General features: G+C 39.2%; 1 protein-coding gene across 4 annotated transcripts in view; it reads right to left on the bottom strand.

The window, feature by feature from the left end:
* Positions 1 to 1015: 1015 nt before the first annotated feature.
* galnt18a (UDP-N-acetyl-alpha-D-galactosamine:polypeptide N-acetylgalactosaminyltransferase 18a) overlaps positions 1016 to 12585 on the bottom strand; it is a 172106-nt gene continuing 160536 nt past the window's right edge. For all 4 annotated transcript variants that reach the window (XM_046038108.1, XM_046038107.1, XM_046038106.1 and 1 more), the window contains one exon: positions 1016 to 2559. In XM_046038108.1, coding sequence (XP_045894064.1) covers positions 2413 to 2559 — 147 coding nt within the window. In that variant the 3' untranslated portion in view covers positions 1016 to 2412. The remainder of the gene's footprint in view (positions 2560 to 12585) is intronic.

The raw sequence follows: 12585 nt of genomic DNA on the forward strand, positions 1-12585 counted from the left end.
CACGATACTAGAGTTTATGAGATGTGATGCTTAAAGGATAATTTGGCTTACCACAACCTGAGCCTTGTGTTCTTAATTTTAGCCAATGTTTTTATCAGTTGTGCTAACGTTTTACTCACTGAAGCCGTCGCCAAAAAGAAATCTGACGGCGCAGGAAGCACGAGTGGTCTGAAGATGAGAAAGGTTCTAGATGAGCTGTGACGGCCTTTGCAGTGAGCGTTGTGTGTGTATGCTGGTCAGTCCAGAATCTTTCCTTTTCCTCTCCTTTTCGCTCCACCTTCAAGATTGGTCTTCAGCCTTCACCGACTGGACTCCTGTATCCAGATCGCTTCCAGTCAACACTATAGTAGCCATGTTTTTGAAACCACTTAATTCAAAGGTGAAGCTGAAAGTGAGCGTACCTGAAATGTCAGTAATTATCCCTCATGGCACAGGAAGCGTTTTGTTAAATATAAAATAACCATATTTACTATGCTTTTTTGATATAATAATTGCATTTAGTGACAAAAAAATTTTGTTTACTCTTATCTGGTCAGTTCAATTTTATTTATATAGTGCCAAATTAGGCCTATAAGTAACAGTTATCTCAGGGCACTTTTCAGATAGAGCAGTTTTATGTCCATGCACATTGAATAGGGGCTTGGTTTGCTTTTTTGATGCAGATACTGGGGTGTACTTCTGTTATCCTGACCACACTTGTGAATAAACAGCCTGAATTAAGAATGGACTTGTGGACTTGTGCTCGAGACCAACTTCATCGGATCCAGCAGATAAAAGAATCTCAGTCAAATTTGAATCAGGAAGTCGCTCGGTAAACCGTGACAGATGTTTACAACCATAGACACTTCATTTTCTCATCCAAATAAGTCTGACTGGTGCTTAAATAAAACCTGTTTGGACATCTGACTACTCATGTTCAGCAAGAGCCACTTCACCAGTTAGCGCGATGTTAATATACAGTACCTGCTAGAAACGATGGCGAAAACGACAAAAATAAGACCCGAGTTGGACTAACCAGATTTATCCTTCAAATTTACTGGCAAACAACATTTTCAGTTAACGTATCCACATAACTTAAATTGACTCAAATCATAAAGTGTGCATCAGAGCATTCTACATGTAGTGCAGAACAACATGTTCAGGCTGCTGACAAGGACAAACAACTTTTTCAATGGCTTTTTCATAGCTTTACTTCTTTGTAAACAGGACTTAGTTACGTGATCATTATCCAACAAGGATCAAGGATCATCAATGTGGCGTAAAGAGAGTCGAGGCAAAAGAATGACGCATTTCTCGGCTGTGGTCATAGACCGGGGTCAGCCTTAGGTCGCCACATTCTAAAGCAGGACTCTGAAAGCAGAGACCCCTGAAATAGGACAGTTAGTATCAGAACATTTTGCTATGTTAAAGCTCCTGCACACCCACGCAGGCATTTTCATTTATTTTAGAGATGTATTAGACATCTTCTGAGGGCTGTGTGGGCGTCCACAGACTGCGTGAAATCAACATCTTCTTGTGTCAGTTTTATTATACCTGTTATGGCAGGACAACTACAGCTTTGATTCTTTTAAATATATTGTGTTTGGTGAAGATTTAAACATAAAACCTTTAAATTGGCCAAAATAACTAAAAACACCAGTGTGGACTGAGTCTTTTAGGGTAGATTTTAACTTCTCTGTGATACTGAGGGGATCTGGAGCATCTGTCCTGCCTACAGTCTGAGTCAAGTGGTGTGTAGCGGTAATAACTCAAAACCTGCCCCCGCCACATCATGTGTGACAATCAGCCAGTTTGTACTGCACGCCTGCTAGATGTTTCTGGGACGCGTGCAGTCGCTCACCTTGCATTTCTCCCTCTGCACACAAACATATTGAAACCATGCTCACTCAATTTGTTATGGTGATTGTGCAATGAGACTGAGGGAATGCAGGCTCTATCTCAAACTGCGGACGGGGACCCAAAATACATCGCAGGCCTGCTCCTGCAATAACCAGAGTGCTTACATGATTTCACGAGCCTGTCCCTTGGAACAAGTGGCTATATTTCTCATTTCGATTGCAGAGTGGGAAGTTTTAAGAGCCCCGGCTCCATCTGTGAGCGTCTCTTCTCTCAGGTCATTGGTGTAAAATGGTTATTAGGTTACTGATGGTCCGTGTCTGATTGAAGCACATCTTTTCCTGTGCAGACTCTCGTTAAAAATAGGTCCGGTACTGAAGCTCATTTTTTGGACACTTGGTTCGCTGCTTAGGTCAGCATGTTAGTCCATTTCTATTATTTCTTTTTGACGTGCGACAGAACTCGGTGATGGTTGATCTTGGGTCGGGGTCAGTTTGGTTTTGTCGGAGCTCCCCACTTGAACTTCCTCGCTAACTAGATTAATCTGCCACAACACACTAACTGGCTGGTGTGTGTTCACTGGGGCAGGACAGTCAGTATGTTAGTGATGGTCCATTTCTGATCGGTGCAGTCCTGTATGACCAGCTGGAAAGGGAACTCTGACTGTCTGCTCTCCACCAGCTCCAGACAACGCTGAGACTCGATGTTCTGGATGGAGCCACCCTAAGGGGAAAGAGAGAGAGGTCAGTGACATTTACAGTATACAGGTAATAATCCACAAGGTGGCGCTGTTACAGAAACATAATGGATGACACAGGTGAAGAATGCCCCTCCATTAGGTGTTAAATTATTATTATTCTCAGATACTGAGACACATCTGAGTGCATTATTGCGCTTCTATACCACAGCCACTGAAACATTTTGATTTGGGATTCTTGTTTGTGGTTCTAAATAAATGTGCCATTATTAAACTCTAGGTAAAGACAGCAACAGCGAGGCTTGGAGCTAAAAAAAAAAAAAAGGATAAACAGCTTCTCAGTGAGAATCACACAAATTTAATTTAAAATGTCTTCGATATTTGTGTGAATCTGAACATCTAAATCAACTAACGATGAGGAGGAAAGAGGACTTTTATTAGAGGACCTAGAATTAGCCACGGTGAAGCTGGTAGCTTGTGATATCAAAACAGAATTAGTTATATGAATAAATTAACAACTGATATTTTTAATTGGACATATGGAATTTTGTTACCATGCATGGTATGAGCGAGATAATACCATCCTAGTTTGTACACTCCATGATTGAAAGTACTACTTGCAGGGAATCAATCAATGGCATAACATTTCCACTTACCAAGAAAGATAAACGGGCTGTATTCAGATATTGGTTTTGAGTATACAGGGCCCTCATGTCAGGCCCATAAAGATAGTAGAACCAATAGCCGTGGATGCAGGGAGGGGCCCATAGAGTATGCTTTAGTACGGGGCCCAGATTTTTGTGTGACGCCCCTGGTTAAGTTAGCCTGTAAATATTTTGCCAAAGAGAGTTATGTTTGAGGTGTCCCAGTATTCAAGAGAGAACAGCTGTTGTTTAATTTTCTGCAGGCCTACACAAACACAGTTTAAAACCTCAGGGAGCAGAAAAACCTCATTTCAATTAAAACACTGTTGGCTATCAAAATGTAGACAAACATAAAAAAAAACATCCGATTATATAAAGAATAAATGTTTTAATCTAAATACAGCCACACAGCAAAGTACTGTTGAACAGACCATATATTAAGTGCGCTACATCAAAAACAAGATACACAACACCTGCCAGCCAGTCAGTAGTCTCTGTATCCACGGTTTAACAGCCAATAAGCATTTTTAATAAAGTTTGAATCTCTGGATCTTTTACAGCATGCATCCAAAATTATGAGCCTGTTTACAGCAAAGCTGCGTAGCCACAACATCTGTCAGCCATGGCCAGTTTATTTTTGACCTTGTTTTGTATTTCACAGGCTGTAATCACAAATTAGAAGCAGTTTAATAAAGTGGACAGAGGGCAGGAGTCCACACTGCAGCAATGAGTACTTTCCAGGTCCTACTTGTGCATCACGCATCAAGTACACCAACAAATAGATGCAGGCTCTTGAAAATCACATGTTGACTCTGTGGTCTTTCACATAATCCGTCACTGTTTTCTGGAACATCTGGGCAACATTTTAGTGATCAGAGCAGAGCAGCTCAATAGAGCTGAGCGAACCCTTTCATTGAAGCAGTCATGTGATTCAGTGTAAATACAAAAATATTAATAATTATAGCCCCTTTGAAGTTCTGTGGTGCCAAGAATTATCCTTTCACATTGAAGTAATTAGTCTTATAATCGATTAGTTGTTGTTTCAAGCAAACATCTACTGGTTCCAGCTTTTCCAATATGGGGATTTGCTGCTTTTGGAAATTAAATCACTCTTGGCTTTGGACTGTTGCTCAGTTAAAATTATAATGGACTTTCTTAAAAATTTTCCGTCATTTATAGACTATGATGAATCGATGCAGATTAATTGATAATGACAATAATTGTTAGTCGCAGCCCTAATGGTGATAAAGGTCTTTATTGTACTGGTTTGTGGTTCTATCTTGGTCACCTGGACTCCTGCATTATTCAAGAACCACAACAGAAATAGGTATTGGACATAATGTCTCAAAGTCTCATAGTCCACATTTTTTTAGTCAAATAAACTAGAACAAACTAAAAACAGACACATACAGCCCTTGTCTGTGCATCCCTATTGGACAAATGACATACAACATGGCTTTGTCAGATCACAGTTGTAATGACTGTTGGGCAAGTTACTTCCAAAAATGTAATACATTATAGTTATTACTAGTTACTGTCATTTGAGAGTAATTAGTTATATTACTACATTAGTGTCTCTTAATTGTAATGCTTTACACTACGTTTGAGTTACTCTCACTGCTATTTAATGGGCACATTATTCAGATAGTAAGACGTTCTTGCATACGTGGGCTCTAGTGATGTGCAGATCGTAGTTATATCCTCGGATCGGGTGGGTCTTTGTCATAATAATAATGAACATTCTGATTAATAGTGGGTGGGTAGCAGATGGGTGAAATAGGATGAATCGTCTCCCCATTAAGAAAGACGCTGTGCGCATTTACACAGAAGGTACAGCAGCATAACTTCATTGATTATTTAAATCTCCTGACACTCTGACAGGATCGGTCAGGATGCACTGACAGCAGCCTCCCTAATCATGAAAGTGAATCATTAAAACACATATATAATTCTTTTACGCATGATCTATGATGATAAAGATACAGAAAAATAGAAATGCAGGGCAAAAATAGCATGTTGTCAATATTTTAGAGACCCCCAAAATCTCACAAATCATGTATTCATGGGAGCCACCTTTTTAGGAGGAGCCAAGCTTCCCCGTGTTGTTTGCAACCTGCCTAGAATCTCAACCATCGACTTTCAGCAGGAAAAAACGTTACTATTTTACTCATGGATTTGTTTTTCTGGTGCCAAAATGTTTCACGGTGTTGGTGAATTTTAACCCCCCCCCCCCCAACATGCATTGTAACACGAGTTACTGAGATTGTAACGGCTATAATATTACAGATATTTGATACGGACGTTATATTACTGCCTTACAGCAAAAATCAGTAAAAAAGCGACACCCCCCTTATTTACTGTTGCTAAGTCCGACAAACTGTCTGCGCTGCCACTGTCTGTTACTGCACTCCCCACTGAGACAAAAGACAACGATATTAAGGATCAACACTGTCCCTGTAAAGATGGGTAAGCCCCTATTCATTATTACAATCATTAAAAAGCAGAAGAGTAGGGCTTTATTACATTACATTCAGTAGGAAGTTAGCTAGCGTTAGCTAACTAACATCACATTAGGATTAATCCACAGGTTTTGGAAAGAGAGTCTGGGTAGCGACTCTAACTATTACAAGTGCCCCAGGAACAGCGTTTGACCAGATCTTGGAAAAATACGGCAGAAGAAAGCTAGAAAATTACTTTTTACTTTTTTTATTTATTTTTTTTACATTACAGTCAATGGAGTGCAGCCATGAAAGTGTCGGACCTCAGTTAGGACGAGTCCTTTACTGCGCTGTGATTGGCCAGCTGTGTATTCGGGGCGTGGCTTAGCGAAGGGTCAATTGCCTACTTTTGTAAGGACATACTCCCAACACTGGTCGTAACATATAGTACATATATATTTAGATAATTTTGGGGGCAATGCTATAAATTTACAAAAAAGCAAATATTTGTCATGTTGTAGTCTATTCTGCCCAAGATATTTAATTTTACACTTGGATTCAATAGATATTTGATGTTTATTATCATTGGGTATTTAGATGTTTTTGGCAACACTGCTGATCAAATATTTGTGCCAGTAAAGTAGATTGAATTGAGAGAGACAGAGGCAGATGGTATGGGAATGCAAAATATCAGTTTGCATGAGTGTGTGCCTGTGTGGGTTTGTGTGGTATCTGTGTGTGTGTGCATGCTGTATTTATTCCAAACAATGTCACTTTAAATGAAAGGCTTGCTTTACTGTTATTTAATATGAGCCCTCCATTGTGTGTGTGTGTGTGTGTGTACATCTTAGTTTCTGGAACAATAGGCTGGCACCCAAAGTAGGTCCTTAGTTATACGGCAAGAACAGTAATATGTTTTAATGAGCCTGAGCTCCGGGAGAGAGAAGACTGAACCTATTTGTGTCAAACTCGCTTGTGTGCTTTAGGAAGGCTGCTTTGCTTTAAAATCAATATGCTTTACATCTACCACAATAACACACACACACACACACACACACACACAGTGATCATCATAAGAGGCCTGAGAGGAAAACTGAGTGTACCACTGTGTTTTAGTGTTTCTAAACACGCTGAATCTTGCTGCTAACTCTACAGTCTCTATGAGAATGGTTGACTACACTACAAATACAATAAAAAAAGCGGACCTGTGTACAACAGTAACATAGTCGTACTCTCCTTCAGGCTTCCAGCTCACTGAGAAGATATTGATTCTCTTAGCTTGCTTGTCTGTGTGCACAGCTGCCTCTGCACAGAGCAGTTTGCCCACATATGGGCTGCCGGCATGTGTAGGTGTGATCACTTGATAGCACAAAGTGTCCACACTCTGGTGTCACGCTCACACATGCAGCACATGTGCACGTACACTATCTCACACACACTCACGGCAGGATGGACAGAGAGGAGAGGAAATCTATCTGATATTCACATATTGGATTTAAAACAGTTAACCTCTATTTACATTGATCCCCGGCTAATCAGGGAAATACTTGACCATGCCGTGTTAGGAACTGAGTTAAATAATATTTTCTTTCTGACGATCGACCAGTTGTAATCAGTTTTACAAAGTTCTTTAGAAAGAGCACTTTCATGTGAGGCAGGTAGAATGTGATGCTTCTCAAAATCCTATCAGCAACTAAATTATATTTTTTAGAGAAGGATGAGGGAACCTCTTTAACAAGAAATGAAAAAGGTCGATCTAATGAGGTTTCAACAAACTGAAATTGCCTGTTGATTATTATAAAAATGATTGATTGTATTGTGGCCTGCTGCCTATTGCTATTAATTCAGCATTGTCTCTTTGTAATTTACGTCTTCTGCGTCTGCATGGGGACAAAATACTTTGTCAGAGTTCACATTAGCTAATGGGGTTTCTACAACACAACCAGGCAAATGATTTTGCTGCTGACATTTCTGACAAAAAGTTTCACAAAAAGTGTTTATTTCAATAAGAAACTTTATCAAAGAGTGACACAATCCGCGCCTTGTCAGAGCTGAAGCTGAGATTCTGGAAAAGCATTAGGGAGTTGACACTTAATTTGGTAAAACCAGGCGTCCGTTAGTCACCATTTACATAATACTTAAATAAACTCCAAGTACACAGTTATCATTAGTCATGTGAGGCCAGACATTAAAGCTGCACTAATCAATATTTTTATATTAACAATGGATGACATAACTACGTGTAATGTGAAAGGTGTTGTTTGTAGTCATAAACCCACGAAGAAACATCCGACTCTGCAGTTCCCCTCAGATCTAAAGAGCATTTTAGCGTCTTGCAACTCTTGTAACACCAATTGTTTGGTTTTACAGCAACTTTACAGTTTTGTTTTAGTCTCATGACTCATCAGCATCATTTTCTAAAAGCAGCAGGCAGCTGTTTTCTGTCAAAAAGCTCAGATAAACCCAATTGTACAACAGGAACGTCACTAGGATTGAAAGACAGGGGGGGCTTTGCCCCCAGGGTGTGCGTAACCCGCGCTTGCAAAATCTTTGCACTCGCTTTTCTTTTGTTGCTGTATTAGAACTACACTTGTCAACAACCAGTGAAGAAGCCAAGATGTTACCAGATAAAAAGCGACAGACATACTCTGTCCTTCCATTTCTCCTCTTACTGAAATGTTACATGGGCGTCAGAAGCAAGAAAAATGTGGGTGCATCCTCCTCCAGGATTTTTAAAAATATATATAGTCTCTGTATATATCAAGAGATGTTTTTTTAACACTATTTTCTAGAAATCCTTATTGCTTATATGCTATTTTAAAGCTACTAAGTTCAATGTTTTACTCTAAACTGCATTTTATTGTATTTTGTATACAATGACAATAGTCTCTCTCATGAATCCTGAATCCTTTAGTTTGGGAAGGGTCTAGGGGTCCTCCACCTGAAAATTTTGAGCATTAAACACTGAATTTCCTGCATTTTGGTGAATTTTTCTGCACCAATTTCTGTCTTTCCTGCATCAATTTTTGGTGGAAATGTTTTTATTTCTGCAAAGGGAAACACAAAATTCAGGTGGCAGATGACAATTCAAAATCTAAAACTCAACAGAACTTAAGTCAGTGCAGCTCTCAGTCATTCTGTGTTGCTTTCAGATATGTTTCTCCTGTAGATCAACTTTCTCATGTAATATCATATCACCTAGCTAGCCTAGCAAAAATGTCAGATAACTCTGTTATAAGTGTAACTGTAATTCAGTGCTGCAACAAAGACTACATGATGCCTTTAAAAGCATCAGGTGAACAAATGATGAATGTTCACTTAAAAAGCGGCTTTTTAGTGACAGTATGTGAGCACAAAGACACACCTGAGCAGCAGGTATGCTAAAATCCATTGTTTACCTCGCTGTGTTGAGGCACTGCAGCAGGTGCAAGCAGTGAAAACAAGGAATGGAGTTTAACTTATATGGACTCTAAATGAGCCGAATGGAATGGATTTGAAGAAGCAGCAGCGTCAAAGTGACGGCTGTAGAATAGAGTTTTTTTTATTAGTGCATTCCTCAAGTGGAATGGATTTGATTGATGACACTGTGAAAAGTGAAAAACAGATGTGCTGAATTACAGACAGTAAAAGTGAGTGGGTCCAATAGCATTGGTATACAATGGTTCCGACGCCCATGTAATGTTTGCTTTTAGACACATCAACGCTGCATGGGGGGAATTCACTTAGGCCAGACTGAGTTCTTCTGTAGGCTGTGACTTAAATGCTACCTGTGTTTTATTCATATAGTATGTCAAGCTTATTACTTTAATATATTCCCAGCAAATATGATGTTAATATATAGATGTTATTCATGGATAGGGACGTTAGGCTATATGAATGAGCACTGTAGAGATATAATGATAGTAATTATACTTATATATACATAGCATATAGATTTAGCTGAAATAGTGGAGATTGAATAGTGACAACATATTTCTGTGGTTTTTCCATGGTTTAAATTTGGTTTTGGCCCCATGAGGCTTCACAGAATGATGATACAGAAAGATCAAGAGGTGAATTTGTTCATTATACCTTGTCAATTGAAGCAAGCCAGGTAGCCTTCCGTGTTTGAGAACTGCGCTGTTTTTTACATTACAAACGAGAGGGTTTCAGTGCTGCAATAACCAGCCTAGTTCAAATGAACGAAATGACTCAAAATAAGATTAGTTAATTTTAATGAGTCACTTTTACCATCACTATTGGTTGGCAGCTCGGCAGAGCAGCGATGAAAGACAGCCTCCCTCAGGGTTCCATTGCCCCACCACAGTAGGTATTTAAATTATGAAGCAGAGGAAACAACCAGATGGATTTTTTAAGCCAATAAATATAAATTATATTGGTATTATTCTATAGTATTTATCAATATTCTTGCTTCTCTTTGTTGAGTACATGTCTGCACTGTATAAACCCCACCAAATCTAATGATCATTTTTCTTATTATTATTTGGGGGGGCTTAGGATCATGTTAGGGTGGCTTCAGCCCCCCTAAAATAGGCCTAATGACTTTCATGTTGTACACTAGCTAATATTTGATCAATATTGTGTTGTATTGTGTGTAACTTGTTGCACTGCCCCCAAGTAGCCAAAACAATAATTTCATTCAGGTGTATGTCTGATCTCTGACTTGAGGTCTGGTTTAAACTGTTATATTAACTAATTGGAGGTGGCAACTGTTCACACCTCCTCATTAATCCATCACTCATCTGCTACATCAGACAGATCCTGACGGTATGTCATCTTTGCAATCACTTTAGTCAGTCTTAAAAAAAAAACCCCTCATTCATTATATTTTCTGTATGAAATAGCTCCTTTCTCCCTTAAGACGTCTCATGTTTTATTTCATAAAGGTGTATTAATTTGATAGGACAATGGAGGCAGTCAGTAGTTTAGTAGAGGAGTTCCGTTTGTGCTGCAGGAAATTCTGGTCATTAAGAGAATACTGATAAATGTTTAATTGTAAAGATAGCTCTCTGCTTATACACCTGCATATTAAATCTGCTTTAATGAATATTTTTATAATAATAGTGGATCAAAGGACTATTTATAAAGTGAAAGGGGTCACTCATAGTGACAAAAGAACAGAGAATAATCACTGGACTCTGCAGTTCTTCTCAACTCTATAGGACCTTTTAGTGTCTTTTAACTGTTTTGTTTTATGGCCCACTGCTGTTACTATTGTAGTGAAAAAGTTGTAATAACCCACTGTACGTTACCTGCCAAGCACCAAATGGCAAACAAGTTAGCTACTAGCTTGTGAACATAGTGGAGAATTTAGCAGCTAAAGAACCAGATATTTCCCTCTGGAGTTGGTGAAGAGCTAAAAAGAGAGTGAATAGAACATTTGCCCGCAGGACACAAACATTACTCCATGTCAGTGCCAATGTTGCTCAATTAATCAGTTACTGAAGGTTTGAAGAATAGCTCGGACCGGAGTTTACGTCTGTTGTACGAGCCATGTTATAAAATACATGCATTAAATGCATATCAACTTAAGGTCATTGCCTTTATGTCCTTATTTTACTGCACTGCACAAAATACATTGATCCTCCAGACTTTTTGCTCGAGTATTGCTGTACTGGGTTTGACATCTTTAACTTTTACACTGCCTGCTACAGTGGGCTGATGAGACAATGAGACATTATAGTGGACTTTGCTGAAGGCTCTTACTGTATAAGGTACAGTAGAAGAACTTAAGCTCCATTAAAGTAATCAAAATGATCTTGCTTACCTCCTCTGCAGAAAACGAGTCAATTGGCTTTCTCTAAGTGTGCGACCTCCTGAGTGATTTCCAACAAGTGTACTTAAAAGTCTTTGCTCTAGCTCTTAACTTCCCTGAGGAGTACAGCTCAGACTAAAGTGTACAGAAGCTAGCTAACGGAGTTAGAGTATATTCCAGCACACACTTTCTTGTTCCAGCAATCTTTTACACATACACGTATGCATGCATATACTCACAGGCAAATATTTGGCATTTGTCCAGCACCTTGTCCTCAATTCAGCAGTGAGCCTGTCATTCTGCAAAGTGCAGAGTTGGACCACACTATTGATTCCCTGCTATTAAGGCGGGAACACTAGTTAATCAGTCGGTCAGACAGCCAGTCAGCCAGAAAGCCATCAGACAGCCAGTCAGCCTGCAAGTCAGGCAATCTGTCAGCCAGATGCTCAATCACCAAGTCATTCACCTCAAAAGATGGGGTGAGTATAAGCACTGCATGGAGACAAAGAGCACAGAAGACTGGAGCACAGAGCATGAGCTGCTTGTGCAAATGTGATTCATATAAAAGCTAAGCTTGATGATCTTTTCATGCTGAAATGCGCTGATTTTATCTTTTACAAGAGGGGCAGCAACAGTCTTCCACTTTTCCTCAAAGAAGATTCAGTACATCTATTTTTAGCACCCTTTCAACCCCATGGGGAAGCATACAAGCTAGATTTGAGCACTAAAAGCAGTTTTTTGGCACAATATGTACATTGATGAACAGAAGAATATATGAATTTATATTTCCAGCGCAAAAAATGATTTCACGTGAAGTTCCTCTTGCATGTGATATCTATTGTGATGACTTTTCAGCTCTACAGAATAGCCGTCTGAATTTACCTCCTGTTTTACACTTGGGTGTATTTTCTTCTTGTTCTCTTTCACGAGGCATTGGTGTGGTGCAGGTATTTCTACCTTCATTTACTATTTCACACTGTAGTAACACTGTATATACATATATATACAGTCTATATATGTGGCCCCTGGGACCGTATGCATTCATCGATCCTCTCCTGCCTAGTGTAATATTTATACCATTGATTTTTTTATTTACTTTAAAGATGACACGTGTTACACAATGAATTATGTACTCTGTGCGCTGTGTTGAAAGGTTGGAAAATATGAGGCTTATTCTGCAGAGAATGCAGTTCTAAGATATTGAACTTCAAAGAT

This window comes from Micropterus dolomieu, linkage group LG22 (genome assembly GCF_021292245.1).
Source record: "Micropterus dolomieu isolate WLL.071019.BEF.003 ecotype Adirondacks linkage group LG22, ASM2129224v1, whole genome shotgun sequence".
Classification (NCBI taxonomy): Eukaryota; Metazoa; Chordata; class Actinopteri; order Centrarchiformes; family Centrarchidae; genus Micropterus; species Micropterus dolomieu.